At 41.2% G+C, this 16,599-nt stretch overlaps 1 protein-coding gene across 1 annotated transcript; it reads right to left on the bottom strand.

Moving 5' to 3' along the window:
• Positions 1–3,418: 3,418 nt before the first annotated feature.
• CD40LG (CD40 ligand) lies at positions 3,419–15,707 on the bottom strand. Its single transcript, XM_050777214.1, has 5 exons — positions 15,381–15,707; positions 13,399–13,530; positions 9,381–9,438; positions 7,398–7,460; positions 3,419–4,787 (listed from the first exon to the last, which is right to left on the bottom strand). The coding sequence occupies exons 1-5, from the start codon at positions 15,534–15,536 to the stop codon at positions 4,411–4,413; spliced, it is 786 nt and encodes a 261-aa protein (XP_050633171.1). The 5' UTR covers positions 15,537–15,707; the 3' UTR covers positions 3,419–4,410.
• Positions 15,708–16,599: the final 892 nt, after the last annotated feature.

The raw sequence follows: 16,599 nt of genomic DNA, 5'->3' as shown, positions 1-16,599 counted from the left end.
TGTGCTGATGCCCCTTAGACTGGGAATCAATGGTCATCATCTTTTAAAGAAACATTCCTAAATATAGAACTTCGGCTGGGCACGGTGGCTCACGCCTGTAATTCCAGTACTTTGGGAGGCTGGGGTGGGTGGATTACGAGGTCAGGAGATCGAGGCCATTCTGGCCAACATGGTGAAACCCCATCTCTACTAAAATCCAAAAAAAAAAAAAAAAATTAGCTGGGCGTGATGGCATGCACCTGTAGCCCCAGCTACTCAGGAGGCTGAGGCAGGGGAATCGCTTGAACCCAGGAGGCAGAGGTTGCAGTGAGCAGAGATCGTGCCATTGCACTCCAGCCTGGAGACAGAGTAAGAATCCGTCTAAGTATATATATATATACACACACACACGCACACACACACACATATATATATACACACACACACACATACATCTCAAACCTATCGAAAAATTTGGCAACTCCAAGCCCCCTGCGCTTAACATTTTTTGACAATAAAACTATACCACAAAAAAAGGGTCTTTGCTATCCACAGGTCTACTGTAATGTTTGCTTTTTCTTTCTTTCTTTCTTTTTTTGGTTTCACTTTGCTTCACATTGGGTGTGGTCTTTGATCTAGTACATGAGCAAGGGCTCTCATGTATACCTGGGTTGCCAGGCATTCTCCTTGGTCTCAGAGGTTTCAACCATTTAAGATGGTACCCTGTCCACTTGCACCACCGAATGCAGACAGGTGTGCTGGGGACCATGTAGAGACCCACCTTAGTGCTTCTTACATGGTGATCTTCTCTAGAGAACAGATTCTGCTGAGGACTTTCTGTGGACAATCTCACTGAATCTTTATAAATTTTTTTTTTTTTTTGAAATGCAGTCTTGCTCTGTCGCCCAGGCTGGAGTGCACTGGCGCCATCTCGGCTCACTGCAACCTCACTCTCCCGGGTACAAGTGATTCTCCTGCCTTAGCCTCCCACGTAGCTGAGATTACAGGCAAGTGCCACCATGCTGGGCTAATTTTTGTATTTTTAGTAGAGATAGGGTTTTGCTATTTTGGCCAGGCTAGTCTCGAACTCCCGACCGCAAGTGATCCACTTGCCTTGGCCTCCCAAAGTGCTGGGATTACAGGCGTGAGCCACCATGCCTGGACCAGCATGTCTTCTTTTTATTCCCACTTTACAGATGAAGACACTGAGGACTAGAGGAGGTGAAATGACTTGCCTGTACTTATAAAGCTGGTTAATAGTGGAGCCTAGATTAAGACTATATCTGTCTGACTCCAGATTTAATTACTACACTACAATGAGCATTTCTGGTTTTGTTTTGTTTTGTTTTAATGGGGATATGGTTCACAGAGAAAAAGAACATAAAAATCATACTTAGTTCTATGTTTCTGTGTCTCAAAGTACTTCAGACTACTTTAAAAGTCTAAAGCAGTGCAGTTCCCAACACAGTGGCATTAGACCCTGTGAAAATAGTTGAATGTAGCACAGAATGTATTCCCTGCTGAAGCCCAAAAGTTTACATGTCATTTCCGTTTAAGTGGGGGCGCCCTGTTCTGACAGCTTGCTAGAGCACACTGTTTGCATTTTGTGGTCATTTGCTAATCATCAAGTAACAGAGGCAGTAATATTTTAGCCTTTGTTTATTTTCTCTTTACCTAGAAATAAAAATTATTGGGTATTTCAAACATTCCCACCCTCCCCCTTAGATAGAAGGCAGAAGTCACATGATTATAAAAACGGAACTAAATTAGATAATTTATGACCAGACTATTACAGGTAGATCAGAAATGTACTCGAGTCTTTTTCATTTATAGGAAAATGCTGAAATTGTTCAATTGAAGTTTGGGACAAACATATTATTTTGCAAATTATCATGAAATATATAATAAAAACATTATTTATTTTTAGCTACAGCATAATTCTCAGTTATTTTTTGCTCCATGAGTGCATTTTTATCATCTAGATATTTTTGACACAATAAGGATCCTTTCAGTGTTGCAAATTTTTACCTCAGCCAACACACGGTATTATTTCCTGGGCTATTGGGTTATAAGCAGCTGTATTTATTCATTCATTTACTCCTTCATGCACCAAATAAAGGGCCAATTCAATGCTGGGTCCTGTGGTAGACGCTGAATGTATCATGGTGAACGGGACAAGGTCTTGGTCCTCAAGAAGCTCACAGTGTAGTAGGGAAAACTTCAACCATGATAAGTGCTGTGAAGCACTTGCTAAGTGCAGGGTGCAGTGGGGGAGAGAAATGGGTCTTGCAAGAAGAGAAAACAGCATTCCAGGGCCCTAAGGTAGGAAAGCATTTGTAACCTTGCTTAGAGGAACTGAGGGCTAGAACTTAATAGACCGAGAGAGGTGGCAGCAGGAGATGAAATGGATTATTTTGGTCTTTATTACAAGATTCATAAGAAGCAGGGGACTGGCTGTGCTTGGAGAATGGATGGAAGGGAGCAAGAGTGGAGGCAGGGAATCTAGGAGGCTGTCGTACTATTCCAGAAGAGAGATGGTGATAGTTGGGACTAGGATAGCAGTAGTAGAGATAGAAAGAAGTAGATTAACTCAAGGACTACTTAAGAGATAGGGTTGATGAGTATAGGCTGGAGGGATTGAACATGGGGGTGATGAGAGTGAAGTCAAGCCAGTTTCTGACTTGAAAAACAGAGTAGATGAAGACACCATTCATTGGAATGTGAAACATTGAACACAGATCCCATTGTGCGGGGGGAAAAATTAAGAGTTCCGTTGGAATGTATTAGGTTTGAGGACTAGGTCCACCCTTTGGAGATGCAGGCAAATTCTAGGAGACAGTTGAGAACAAAAGGCATGGCATTAGTGGCTCGAAGGTGCTGCTAAGTTCAAACCATGAACCCAGGGAGATAACCAACAGTGAGCATGTAGGACTTACCCAGTAAAGATGAACACTCCACTCTGAGTTTCTTACATGAAAAATTCCTCTATTAGAGGTGACAAGAAATGGCTCCATTGACTTCAGTGGAAGACTGGGGGACCAATACTTCCCCTCAGATTTTCCCAGCTCCATTTCCTCTTGCCTAAGTGGAACCACCTAGACAGCTATTAATAAGCTATGCCACTACTTCTCATTTAAGGAACCCCTCCAGCCTCACTTGGCTGTGATTAATTAAAAAAATGTTCTATCAATCTCCTGCAACTTTTTCAGAAGAAGCTGGAAATAAAGACCTAGATTGCTTTTCACTGAATAGGCTAGCACATCATCCATCAAAGGCTGTCACAGACTTCCAGAAACCGTGCTGCCACCAAGATATTTTATAATATAAGTAGCTTGAGAACAAAGTTTATGAAAACATCACAAAGGTTGGGGAAATTCCCTCCAAGTGCTTCCTCTTTTCCCAACCTGACTGGGAGCTTTAGATACTCAAACAACAATGATAATGTTAAGAGGTCTTTATTATCCAAAAAATAAATAACAAGATAATTACAAGTTCACTCTGGAAACAATGGAGACTGCAGGTAGATACAATAGATTTCCTTTAAATACAGTCATTTCGTGATGAGGAGTGGGCAGGCTCAGGGCTGCACTCCCTACTCCTCACCCCCATCTATAGTGGTAGAGATAGGGACAGGGTGGAAAGAAGAGAACTGACTAGCAACCGCCTGACTCTGTGTGTGTATGCGTGTGTGTGTGTGTGTGTGTGTGTGTGTGTGTGTGTGTGTGTGTGTTAGAGAGAAAGAAGGATTGAGAAGAGAGACTGGGGGAGAGAAGAGACTAACAGAGGGAGACAGAGAGATTGAGAAAGAGAGATTGGAAGAAAGAGGTTGAGAGAGAGAGAGAGAGAGAGAGACTGAAAGAGAGAGATGGACAGAGAGAGATGGAAAGAGAATGAATAACTGTCCGAGTGGGTGGCAGGGTGGGGTTTTTCGGTTCTCCGCTGTGTTAGACGTTCTAAATCTTGGCCTCCTCCAACAAGGCCACAGGAACCCAGAGTCAACCATAACTGAATGTGAGCTGAGGCTACCCATTTCCCTTCTGCATCTTCACTGATAAATCAAATGCATTATCCATGGAAAGACACTGCATGCAAAGAAACAAAACTGAACTTGGCAAATTATCTGCTGTTTACTCAGAATTCAACCTGTGCATAATGGCCTTGTCTTTTCATAGGACTCTCTGGATGTCTGCATCAGTGGGGTTGCTGCTTCAGATATATAAGCTCTTATGGAGCAGGGCCCGTTTTGGTTTCATGTGACCTGTAATTCACTTATTACAGTTCTACATGCCTTGGAGTGTATAATAAATAGCTCTCCATAAGGAGGATCCTAGGGTTATAAATAGGCAGTTAACAGGGGGTGGGCTTAACTGCTGTGCTGTATTATGAAGACTGCCAGCGTCAGCTCCACCACAGCCTGCAAGGTGACACTGTTCAGAGTTTGAGTAAGCCAAAGGACGTGAAGCCAGTGCCATGGCTCACTTGGCTTGGATCAGTCACATTGACAAACACCGAAGCACCTGGTTGCAATTCAAATACTCCTCCCAAGTGAATGGATTGTTGCCCGCAAGGTTTGGCGGAACTGTGGGTATTTGCAGCTCTGAGTAAGATTCTCTCGAATCTACCGGGGGACTTTAGGCAGAGGCTGGCTATAAATGGAGCTTGACTCGAAGCTTCCCGATTGGAACAGAAGGTGACTTGGGCATAGATATAATAGAGTCCTTGTCTTTTAACGGTCAGCTGTTTCCCATTTTCCAGGGTTACCAAGTTGTTGCTCATGGTGTAGTATCCTTTTTCAGCCCACTGTAGTACTGTTACAAAGAGAGGGAAAGTTTGTGGTGAGGTGAAGCAGAGCATGGTTCACATTCTGACAAAAAATATAGTTTAATGTTAGATACTGGCTTTGTATAGGAATGGATTCTCAAGGCCCCTTCCATGGGCTTCAGAGTCAGACAGAGCTATATTCCAATCCAGGCTCTATTTAAGCTTGGGCAAGTCTCTAAATCTCCCTGAGTTTCAGTTCCTCATTTGCAACACTGGGCTCATATTGGAGCATATTTCAGAGACTTGTGAAGATTAAATAAAGTAAGAGATCACAGTGAGTTTCTTTCTCTTGTTAGAGTTCTTATAGCCAATTTGCCTTGAACTTAAGAAGGCACACATGATTTCAAAATTTGACATAATAAATTATACATACCAAGTTACTCAGACCAAATTTTTACTAATATTACCATGAATTCCTTACTTGCCTTGAATTTTACAAAGTCAAAGAGTTGTCAGTCTACCTAGCTCAGCCTCAGCACAGAGAAAAGACCCCATTTCTTCCTACCTGATCATGCTGTTGCAAACCTGATCTGCCTCCCCCAGCAAAGACTAAAATTAGGCAAGGAAGTATGAAAATAAACTGTGTGCTCATTTCACGGTATGTTTTGATCTCCCATTGTAGTGGGTGCCACCAACTTGAAAGTACCAGTATTCTTGTGGCTAAGCCAGAGTACCCACCAACAGTGTGCCATTTTCTCGGCTGAGATGTTGAGTGGGTTCAAAGTAGTGTGTGCACCCGGCTTCAAATCTCAGCTCCCACAGAAAGCTAGACTGACTGATGGGGGTGAGGGGTGAGGAAAAGTGAAAGTACTGATGTGTTTGCTTCCTTGAGCTTTAAAAAAAATAATTCATATTCGATAGCCTTAGGTCTATCAGGGCACAAAATCCCACCTGCTAAGACTCACCCTTTACTAATAGGGAGACATCCTGAAATGCCTGACAGATCTGGGCCCTCCAGACCACTCCAGAAACAATGCTTCATTAGAATGTTTGCCCTTTTGAACCATTTTATTGAGGAAAAAAGGGCAGGTTCTCAATATTTTAGTTCAGTAAGTTTACTTTGGTATGTCCTTACCTAATTTTAGTACTTGCCATGGGATGTAGGGCAAGATTTTAGCAGCATGGCTAGGTAGGAAGAAGAGGTCTGGGACTGGGGCGAGGGTGGAATGTTACTGTCTTCCCACCTGATCCTCTGGAAATCTATTGTGATGCAGACTGTAAGATATTGTAGGACTGATGTCCATTATGAGCCTTTTGGGAGAATCTGAGCTCTATGACATATATCCAAGAGCAAGGGTTTAGATACAGGTGAAAAAAGACCAGTGGGAAGCTATTCTTCTAGGAGATTGCTCTGTTGTTGTCATCTGATCCAGAAGAGAGAAGGGGTACTTGACAAAATTATTAAATATTGTGTAACTAACTGGTATTAATGAGGGGCTTTATGTCACTCTTTTGACATCTAAGCCATGGTGAAGTAAACTAAGTAGTGTCACCTTACAGCACTTGACAGCATCACTTTCAGCCATATTAGCTGATTTGATGCTCAAAGTCACCCTGTAAAGTAGGTGAAGTAGAAAACTGCCACATAGGTAAAGGGTCTTGCTCAAGGTCACCCAGCAAGCGGTGGTCATGGTCCTTGAATCCCAGCGTTCCAAAACTCCCTATTCAGTGCTCTTACTTTGGTACCACGATCCATGATAATGATAACTGTCCATGTGTTACACTTACTGAGAAGCCCAAGCCACTTCAGAGATGAAGTGGTGTCTTTTCTGTCTCTCTGTCTCTCTTTCTCTCTCTGTCACACACATACACACACGCACACACACACATGCACTGTTTAGAACTCCATTCTGGAGTACTCTGTTGAATTTTTGAAAGACTCCTCTGATGCTCTTGCCTTTATGTCGATGGGGGACTTTATGTTAGTGTGCATGTTTCCATCCATTTATCAGATATGACATATTCTCCGGCACCAGTTATTGCAAGGTGAACATTTGGGAAAAAATATCTAAAGGCTAGAATGGAGGCAGAACGTATGTGGAAATAAAATCGTTCAGAGTTGAAAAGATCACAATATGTCGTCTGTTGTTACTTCATTGGAAAATCTAACGTCTTGGGACCTATTGATCTTTACAGAATGATTTTACCTTTAATTTCCCTGAGGTTGGCCTCAGTGAGGCTGAGCTTAATCATACAGGGATTGACAGATGGCAGGAAATACCCCACGAGGCCCATTTCCACACAGTGAAGAGGGGTTAGGAGGAGGGATGCTCCCAGTCAGGAGGTCACTACCTGCCATTTCTTCTATGTTGTCAGAATAATGGTCCCTCCACCCAGTAATTCATCATTTAGAATCAGCCACTGAACAAGAACATAATGAGAACATCGAGATTGCATTCCACCTCCTTTTGTCCCTCTAAGTCCCATCTGTGCATTTGAACTCACTTTGAAGACAAAGAAAGGAACAGGAGAAGTGTAGGGGTAGGTTTGTAAATTGGGTCCCAGGAGAAAAGAGGAGTTTAACCATTAGGTAACATGACTTTGGCATCCCAGCCTTTCCCCGTGGGTGGCTACCACTCAGATGCTGTGTGACTTACCAGATGTTGTTTTACTACTGGCCTCACTTATGACATGTGCCGCAATTTGAGGATTCTGATCACCTGAAATGAAACCAAAAACAAACTGTCGGGCTAAAATAATGCAAAAACTGCCCACAAAACTATTCGGTCCAGTTGTGTAATAGAGACTGTGCAAAAATAGATTATGTAAAAGGAAAGATAAAATGATCTGAAATCTCTCCCACTGAAGGAAAAGTTGGTTTCTAATATCTGAGTAATTGAATTGGCTGTTTCCATTGATCTCATTCTCCTAATAGTTGATCAATACTCGATTCCATTTTGCATAGATTGACACAGGCTAAAAACGCTGGTCTTCATCAAACATACCGTGAATGTTGCTTTTAGGAACAATTCCATACACTGGGGATTTTAGTGGGCTCCAAAGTCTGTATGCTTAGTAAGATTCTTATGGTTTCTGATTTGGTCAGGCAACTGGCCAAACTATTGAATCTATCTTTAATTATTTCTTGCGTTAAAGCCCTGCTCCCTAATGAGATGTCCCAATCTTCTAAGGGCAGAGGCTGTGTGGAAGTTTCTTTTTGTCCAGTATGAGCTTGATATTGGGCACTTTGTAAGTGCCCTATAAATGTTGAGTTAAATTGCATGACTTAAATCGCAAGTTTGGTTAATGTTATAATTTTCCTGAAGACTTCTAGACAGCATCTGCATAAACTGTTTCCTCAGATTTCTCTGTAATTAACAGACAGCATGGTACTATTACTCAACATATCTTGCAGTCATTCTGAAGATAAAACCTTCATGGAAGTCAGATGGCCATTTAGTATCCAGAACAACAGTTAAGGCAAGTTCTGAGTACTCTCTTTGCCTCAGAAAATAGTATCTCTATCTCTGTGTGTATGTATGTTTTTGTGTGTATTAAGTTTGCAGAAGCCATAACATCGTGTTCACCCACTTTGTGATATAATATTCCCTCTAACAACACCCGCTCTTTCCCATAATCTGCTGCTGAAGTTACTTCAGGCATTATTGTATTGGTTGGCGGTACCAAATTCTAAAAGAACAGGAAAAAGTTAGTGTGTCCAAGAAAAGGAGGTGTGTGGCAGAGGGAAGGGCCTGGAAAAGGTCATAGGCGAAAGAGTGGAAGACATCAGGGATCTTTAGTCTGGAGAAGAAAAAGCTCAATCAAGGCTTAGTGGCCATGATTGCTGTCTTCCATATCTGGATGGCTGCTGGGTAGGAGAGCAATTATACTTTGTTTACTATGGCCTCAAAGAGCAGAACTGGGACCAGTGAGTGGAGATTATAGGAACAAAGTTTGACTTGAAGAGGAAAGACTTCTCTCGAGTAGTATAGTAATCTTAGTATTATTAGAGCCATTCAAAGATGGATCAGGCTGCCTTATGAGGTGGAAGGTGCCTCATTCCTAGACATGTTTGATCAGAGGCTGGATGGTCAGTGCTATTGTGAAGGAGATTTTTGTTGTGGGGATGGTGCTGGATTTGAGAACCGTCAAGGTCTCTTCCAACCCTGAGATGTTCAGGATGCTCTGACTTTAAGAACAGGGCAAATAATAGAACACTGTGACATTGTCACTCCTTGATCCCAGGGGCTCCACCGGCCACTGTGCCCCATGAAAAACTGTTATCAGTGAGTGATGAATGCCACTGTTACCAAATGATGACTTTCCTGTCTTCTCATTCCACTGTAGGTGGTACCAGGCTATATGGTTGCTTCTATTAAGGTACTGAACATAATAGGATTTCTTCAGATTTGGTATCATTGGCATTAAAGGAACACATCCTTTTTTCATAAATATATATGTACAAAGTCTTTCCAAATCACAGGGACCAGAGAAGGTGTCAATTTGACAATTGTGTTCCTGTTTTATTTCCAGGGCTAAAAGTTCCCTGATGCAACAACACTGGGTTGTTCAATATAATCAGCCTAAAGCTTCCTTTTAGTTTTTAGGCATTCATAGAAATTAGTAAATAGCAAACCTACCTTTTTGCATTTCAAAGCTGTTTTCCTTCTTCTTCTCCTCTTTGTTTAGCATTATATCCTAAAATAAGAATCATTGCAAGAGGTCATTTTGACAGGGGTTCTGCTGTGGGGTTTTAAAGTTATCATTTGTGTTGCATCTGTCATTACTCTGTTGTCTGTTTCTGGTGAGGATTATAATATACACTCAGATCCTGTCATTAATTCCATCATGCCAATTGGGAGTCCATGGATCTGACAGATGAGCCGACAACCCAGAAAGCCAGGGAAGAATCTGGAAGTAAAATCCAGGCCTTATTATCTCCATTCCAGTGTTCTCTCCAGACCAGAGGCTGTGATCCTGACCCTTCCTATGACCCCAACCTCCTTGGCTTTGACAGATATTGACAAATAGTGTTGAATGGGGAGATGATTCTACCCTGGGAACTGGCGTATGGAATGTTATTAAACATAAAGCATGGTGTGTATCTATTAGAATAAGTTTGGTCTGAAATCCTGTAGGAAAAGATAATAGTAAGTTTGACCTTGGGAGAGAAATGCCAGACTACGAAAAGACCCTCAGACATTTTTAATTTTTCTATCCCTTTCAATGGGCTGAAGAGATTCTCTTGTTGATAGTTGAACTGTATTTATTTAGAATAATCAGCATTTAGGAAACACAGGTCATCTCCCAATGGTGCTGATGTTCAAAGGCAAATGCAACACTTCTTAAAAGGTTTCTTTTCACTTATAAACTGAAGGAAGCCTAGAGGTATTTAAAGAAGCTAACAAGAACTTCCATCAGCACAGGTTGGAAGATAATAAAGGCTATTGCTGCCACTTTAAAGAGACTGAGCAAAAGGCCTGGAGGGCTTAACTGGTCAGTATGAGGTCACCCAAAGAAGCTGAGGTTTAAACCAAGGATGGAAACTGTGAGATGACATTCATAGGCTGGGCTTAGCTTATTCCATCTGTCTATCCTCTGAACACAAGGGAAGAAGACAGTAGTATTTTCACATCTTATGAAATCACAGTCCTGTGCTCCTTCCCACTCCTGGAATCTGTTGTCTACAGGACCTTTCCTTTTCTTTCCTCCCCTAGAAGGAATTTGTGTTGTCACTGTTGAGTGCTGGCTGTAGGCTCAGCTCAGTTGCCAGATTTAAGGGTGTAGTTCACAGAGCCTCCAGGGGAACCTGAGCCTCAGAACGCTCACATGGGCCCCAGAGCTTCAACTTTCCATTTGAGCTGAAGCGCAGCGCTATGAAGATGTGGTGACAGGAAAATGTTTGTGAGATCACAAGTAAACAAATGACTATTTAGTGTCTTTTCAAAAAGTAGAGTGTGGTGATCAAGGTTGAGATACTTTTAGGCTAAGTTGTTGCATTGGTGTTGAAGCCTGGCCAAGATGAAAACATGAAGTCAGCAAAGCTTGTGTTTCATGAACCCAGCCTAGCCTTTCCGTGAACTTCCCCCAGCCACACTCCCTAGAGCCTTTTTTTTCTTACTTCACTCCCCACCTCAACTGAAATACTTTTTAAAGTGGACTTTCAGAAAATCCAGAATGAGTTATTTCTCTCTTAGTGGGAGTTCCACGTGGCAGGTATGGACAGGTTGCCCTTTAACTTGATATATGCTTTGACTCTCTCAGAGGCATCACAGGCATTGGTGGGCAAATAATCCTGGAACTGAATATTCTAGCAGAGGTGGGGTGGGTTGTAAGTTTTAATATGAAATTATACTACTCAAAATAGTACCTCTGCTTACCCTCACTTGAGCCCGGAATACCGTCTTTTCCCCAAAATAACAGATTGGTGCTACCTGCCTCCAGAGATAATGAGTTCCTTGTCATTAGAGATGTTCAAACAGAGATTGGATGACCACTTAGTCAGGAGGTGGAGAGAAGCCTGAAGTTGTGGATTGAGAATTGGATCTGATGACTTCTAAGACCTCATCAAGCCCTAGGATGATTCAAAGACCCCAAATTCAAACTTTAGGTTGCTTAGGTGCGGCCAGATTGTGGCCTGGAAAGAAAGCCTGCTAACATTAGCTGAGAAAATATGAATCCAACCTGGAGCTATTCTATAACTGGCCTATTGAGTTTTTTCAAAATCTAAAATATTGTTTTAGAGTGAGCAATTTGGGGGAAAGTGTATTGGAAAGGGAATCCATCATTTGGGGAGGATTGAGTAGCTGGAGGACTTTGTATCTACTCATTGTGCATAATCTTAGGTATAGGTGGTGTTGACTAGGGTTCCACACCTGCTGCAGTAGAGACAAGGGGCCTCCTTAGTTGTGTGTAAGGAGGAGATTCCTGGGGCCCTGGCTGACATGCCTGAGAAGATCTGCCTTTTAAGAATATGAAACATTGGAGCTGTCACTTTTTTCATACAAGCATAAGCAGGGAGGCCAAACTGACTGTTTTCCTTACTCCTATCCTTGGTAGCTGATTTTGGGAACTTTACATACATATCCAACCCGAAATATTGACGTGAGGAATTGACAATTCACCCGTAAAAGTCTCCGTAAGAAACGAGGGGGACTGACAAGCCACTCTCACTGCCATTGGAGGGAACTGAAGGCTTATCACATAATTATAGAATGTCAGAGCTAGTAGTGCCCTTACAGATAATCTGTCTTCTCATGTTATAGATGACAAAACTGAGGCCCAGAAAGGTGAAGTTATTTACTCAAAGTCACACAGCCAAGCACATTCAGTCTGTTATTTGGATTATTAACCATTGTTTTGAAAGTGCCTTTATTCACATTTAATCTCATAACACCTTCCAATACTCTGTAATACTGGCCCAAATCCTCGAAGAACCGAAGAAACTCAAATCGTTTTCCTAGCTGGCCAGTCTTGCAAAGAAAGGGTTTAGGAGTTTCATCTACAGCCTAGATTAGTGTAAAGAACCTGAAGGCGAGCAGTGGGTTTGAGCTGCATTCTGATCTCCGTAGGTGACTCAGGAATAAGCTGTTAGAGTCTTCACTAATGAATTAAAATGACACCTCGGTAACAGTACAGGAGGGCAGGAATAAGATCAGAAATAAGATCTTAAACATTTCACAGCTGCATTAAATTACACATAATCTATATGTGAGAACTAATCCCTGTTGGTTTACCCAGATACCCACCCATCTGGCCCAGAACTGTCGTCAATGTGGAGTGCTGCCTCCTAGAAATGACCCCTAAGTGAGCTGAGGCCCAAGGGTATTTGACTCAGTGTTCTGAGAGGGACATAGGCAGAAAGAACTCTTGATGTTCTGCCTCAGGAGAAAGAGCCTCTAGACCCCATGTCTGTGACGATGGAATTAATGTAAAAGTTGTAAAAATTCTTGTTTTAGGTATCTGTTATAAGCCACAGTCACTGCAGTGACTTCATGCTGGCTACCAGCCTGGTGGGCTAAAAGGCTTTGAACCCTCTGTGCCTCTGGTCATGACCAGTCATAGAGTGGGTGGGCTTCATGAGCAAGTGATATTATATAGAACCTGGTTTGAGCGGCACTGAGAATGTCTATTATTTACTCCCCGCACCTCTCTCCCCAGTAAAAGGGAAAGATCTTACTGTCAGGACATCTAAAATTCCATCATCAGAGAAGCACCACAGACTGTTACCAGTCTTCAGGAGTCCCTTCACTTGTGGCCTGCTGCCACGGCAGCTGTCGATGGCTATTGCTTCCCTAGGAAATGGGGATCAGACCATGGGTCCCCAGTGAGAGAGCATCAAGGTTTAGATGGGGAGACACAGAAATGCAAAAACCAAGCTTGGTGGACTTTATCATTTTGCCTAGTGGTAGCTGCATATGTAAGCTCACAAATATGTTTGACTATGCCTCTAAGGGTGTGTTTTCCCCAGAGAGTGTCTTTTTTTTTTTTTTTAAACACACACACACACACCCATGTATGAGCGTATATATGCATGTTTGTGTGTGCGTGTGTCTGTGTCTGTAACCAATCTTTAAACATTGGCATTGTCAGTTTCCCAATTTAGAAAATGTAGTAGAACATTTCAATGACACTTTTACCAGCAACTAAGCTCCTTACCTTCACGAAGCCTTCAAACTGGCTTTTAATCTCCTCACAGTTCAGTAAGGATAAGGATCTTTCTCCTGTGTTGCATCTCTGTATCGTTTTCATGAATACAAAATCTTCATGAAGATTTCTTTCATCTTCTATCTATTTTGAAATAACAAGGATATGATAAATGTCATTCAGAAGGAGAATACAGCTAATGATATCTGTCTCTACATTCATTTCCATGGCATCAACAAGAGGAGGACTTTCAGGCATAAATGGGGAATAATAAGTTATTATATTGGCTGATTGCTATTTTGTATTTGCAGTTTAAAAATCTATAAAAGCCAGCAATTAAGATGTCATGTTATCAGAAACTCCAGGTAGAAATCAGAGCTATTCTACTAAATGTTCATTACAAAATGCGTATTTTTTCAACATACTATAGCAGCAATATTCTGTAATTGTCACATTTCTCATTGCTTCAGTAATGATTGGTCATTATAAACATCAGCCTAGAAAATAGTTTTCTCCAGAGCTAATTTGCCCACTTCATTTTAGTGTTTGTGATGCAGTGCTTCATAAAAAGAAGTTAATTTGCAATGTGTCAGTTAATGAGTTCTAATTACATCTCTCTCCCTTTTAACTTTAGTATTTGTAGAAAACATTTGCATTTTTAAAGAAATCATCTTTTATCCTCAAAGTAACAAGATATTTTATTTTCCAATGTCTTAGAATAATTAAGTGTATAGAATTCACTTGCACTATCAACTAATTTTGCACCATTTTCTTGCTTTAAGAGTAGATTTTTTTAGATTCAAAACAAGATTCAGTTAGCTGGCAGCTTTTGCTGTCATTAAGAGCACATGTAAATAATATGGTAAATATCAGTCCACCGAGGTCACTATTGAAGCTAGGTCTATGTCCAGACATTTGACTGACAGAGCACATCAGGCCAAACACAAATAACCAACCAGACCAGAAGCCCCCTCTTTTTTCAGCAGTGAAACCTAAAATTTGGATAGCCCAGTGGATGACTTCAGCCCTCACTATCTCACTTTATCCTGATAGAAAAATCTTGTGACATTAATTCTAGGTCCAGATCCTAACAGAGGACACTCAAGTATCCCTGATAAAGTGCAATCATCCAGATGCTTTCTAGCCACAGTTCCTGCATCCAGAATTTTAGGAACAGCCAGAAAACTAATCAACTTTCTGCTTTACATCTATGATTGGTGTTTTGTCAACACCAGCCAATTATACTCCTCAGTGGAAGTGAAAAAATTCATGAAAACAAAATAAATCCTGATGGTTTTCTTTTCCTAAGAATGCAAAACAGCCTACTAAGTTACTCTGCTCTTTTGTTCCTGCAAGTCTAACCATTTAAAAATGTAAAACATCTCAGAGGGAAACTGAGCATCTTGCAACTACAATCAGTGTTTGCGAAGAATTACACAGAGAATGCTACTTTTACTAAAAGACTGCAAATTCTGGGACTTATCCATGTCTGTTAATCCGAAGCACTATGAAATTTTAGATCAAATTGACACTCTTCTTGCCTAGCTGGAAATTTAAAAGAAAAAAGTTGTCTCCATAAAATAATAGCTTACTTTTCAAGCAGAACTTTAGCAAATAATTATAGCTAGTGCGTACATAGTGCTTACTATGTATCAGACCCCCTTCTAAGCTCTTTACAAGGCTAAACTCACTTGATCTATGAAATGGACGCCAATGCCGTCCCCATTTCTCAGATATGGAAACTGAGGCACTTGCCCCAGGATAACAGAGATGGCATGGGCAGAGCCAAGATTTGAGCCCAGACAGTCTGACTCCAGATCCCAAGATCCTAACCAGAGACAAGAATATGAGGCTTCATCGCTAGGCAACAAACATTATGCCACAAGACCATTCTTCTATTTGGTTTCTACCATCATCCATCATTTGGGTAGAACCAACCTATGAATTAGTAAGGACCCCAGATTTAGTTAATAAAGGCTTGTGGTTCATCTTACCTTGTCCAACCTTCTATGAAGATACACAGCAAAAAGTGCTGACCCAATCATCTGGGTGATAAGAAAAATAGTAAGTAAATACATAAAAATTTTCATTCTGACGGGCAGTCCAGTGGCCGCAGATCGGGGAGAAGGTTGGTTGTATGTTTCGATCATGCTGTGTTAAAGTTGAAATGGTATCTTCTGGCAGAGAAGGTGGCAGAGGCAGCATGAGAAGACTGTCAAAGTGGCCACCTTACTCAGGATTAGTTAAGAGCGCACAATCGTTGCAGCCCACACTTCCTGGAAAATGTGCTTCGTAGTCTTCTCTCCCAGCAAAAATGTTACGTAAAGGTTTTTTTTTTTTTTTTTTAAATTATACCCATATCATTCACTTCCAGGCTTTCCTTTTTGTTAGTAAAGAAGAAACAAGTTTCTTCTTCCATATATTCATTCTTGCCTTGAAATGTCATAGACTTCTTAACAGACAATGGCAGTATTTTCCTATCACTGTCTAACTTTTTGGGTTCACCAGTTTCAAGGAAAGTGACAAATTCATCCACCAGCAATAGACTTATTTCAATTTCAATCTTACTAATATCAAGCGGGAACCTGGTATATGGGGAAAGAAACACATGTCAACAAAAGTTTGGATTGATTTTATGACTGGTGTCCCATCAACTAATTGCTTCTCAAAACTTTACTTCTTTAATCGCTAAACTCAATGAAAGCCTGGCAGGTTTTCAGGTCAAGTCTACATGGCATAAGGCAAAAAAAGGATGCTGATTGTTATTAAATAAAATGTAGCTGGAAAGATAATGCAAGAAAAATAAATTTCTTAAAGGCAAAGACAAGTAGGATCTTGAGGGAAATCAGGCCAAGACTCTGGAATTGAAGTTAAAGTAAAAATCGTGGCTTGATGTAGCTAAGTTGCCTGTGTACACTGTTCCAATCTATTAGATAACTTTTGATGCTGATGTAATGGTTCAGAATCGGGAAAATAGGCTGCAGTTAAGAGATCTGAATTCTAGTCTTTGCTCTACCAATAAATTGCTATGAGCCTTGGGCAAATCTCTTCATCTCTTTAGACCTCAGTTTCCTCATACCCAAAGGAGGCACTTGCACCTGTCTTGCTTATCCCATAGGTTGCTGTGAAGATCTAATAAAGAAGTGCATGGAAGAAATTTGAAACACGTTAAGCAATAAACAATTCTCATCCTGAATTTTTTGGAATTTATTT

This window comes from Macaca thibetana, chromosome X, assembly GCF_024542745.1.
Source record: "Macaca thibetana thibetana isolate TM-01 chromosome X, ASM2454274v1, whole genome shotgun sequence".
Lineage (NCBI taxonomy): Eukaryota > Metazoa > Chordata > Mammalia > Primates > Cercopithecidae > Macaca > Macaca thibetana.
Note: the sequence above shows the minus strand (reverse complement) of the source record. Positions and strands in the feature narration are given on the sequence as shown.

Excerpts from the sequence above, each read along its gene's own strand:
- CD40LG (XM_050777214.1), bottom strand. The coding sequence starts at position 15,536 with ATGATCGAAACATACAACCAACCTTCTCCCCGATCTGCGGCCACTGGA. Across the intron at positions 9,439-13,398 it reads AGTTTGAAGGCTTCGTGAAG|GATATAATGCTAAACAAAGA; the intron begins GTAAGGAGCTTA and ends TTCTTATTTTAG. Across the intron at positions 4,788-7,397 it reads CAGTAGTAAAACAACATCTG|TACTACAGTGGGCTGAAAAA; the intron begins GTAAGTCACACA and ends TCTTTGTAACAG.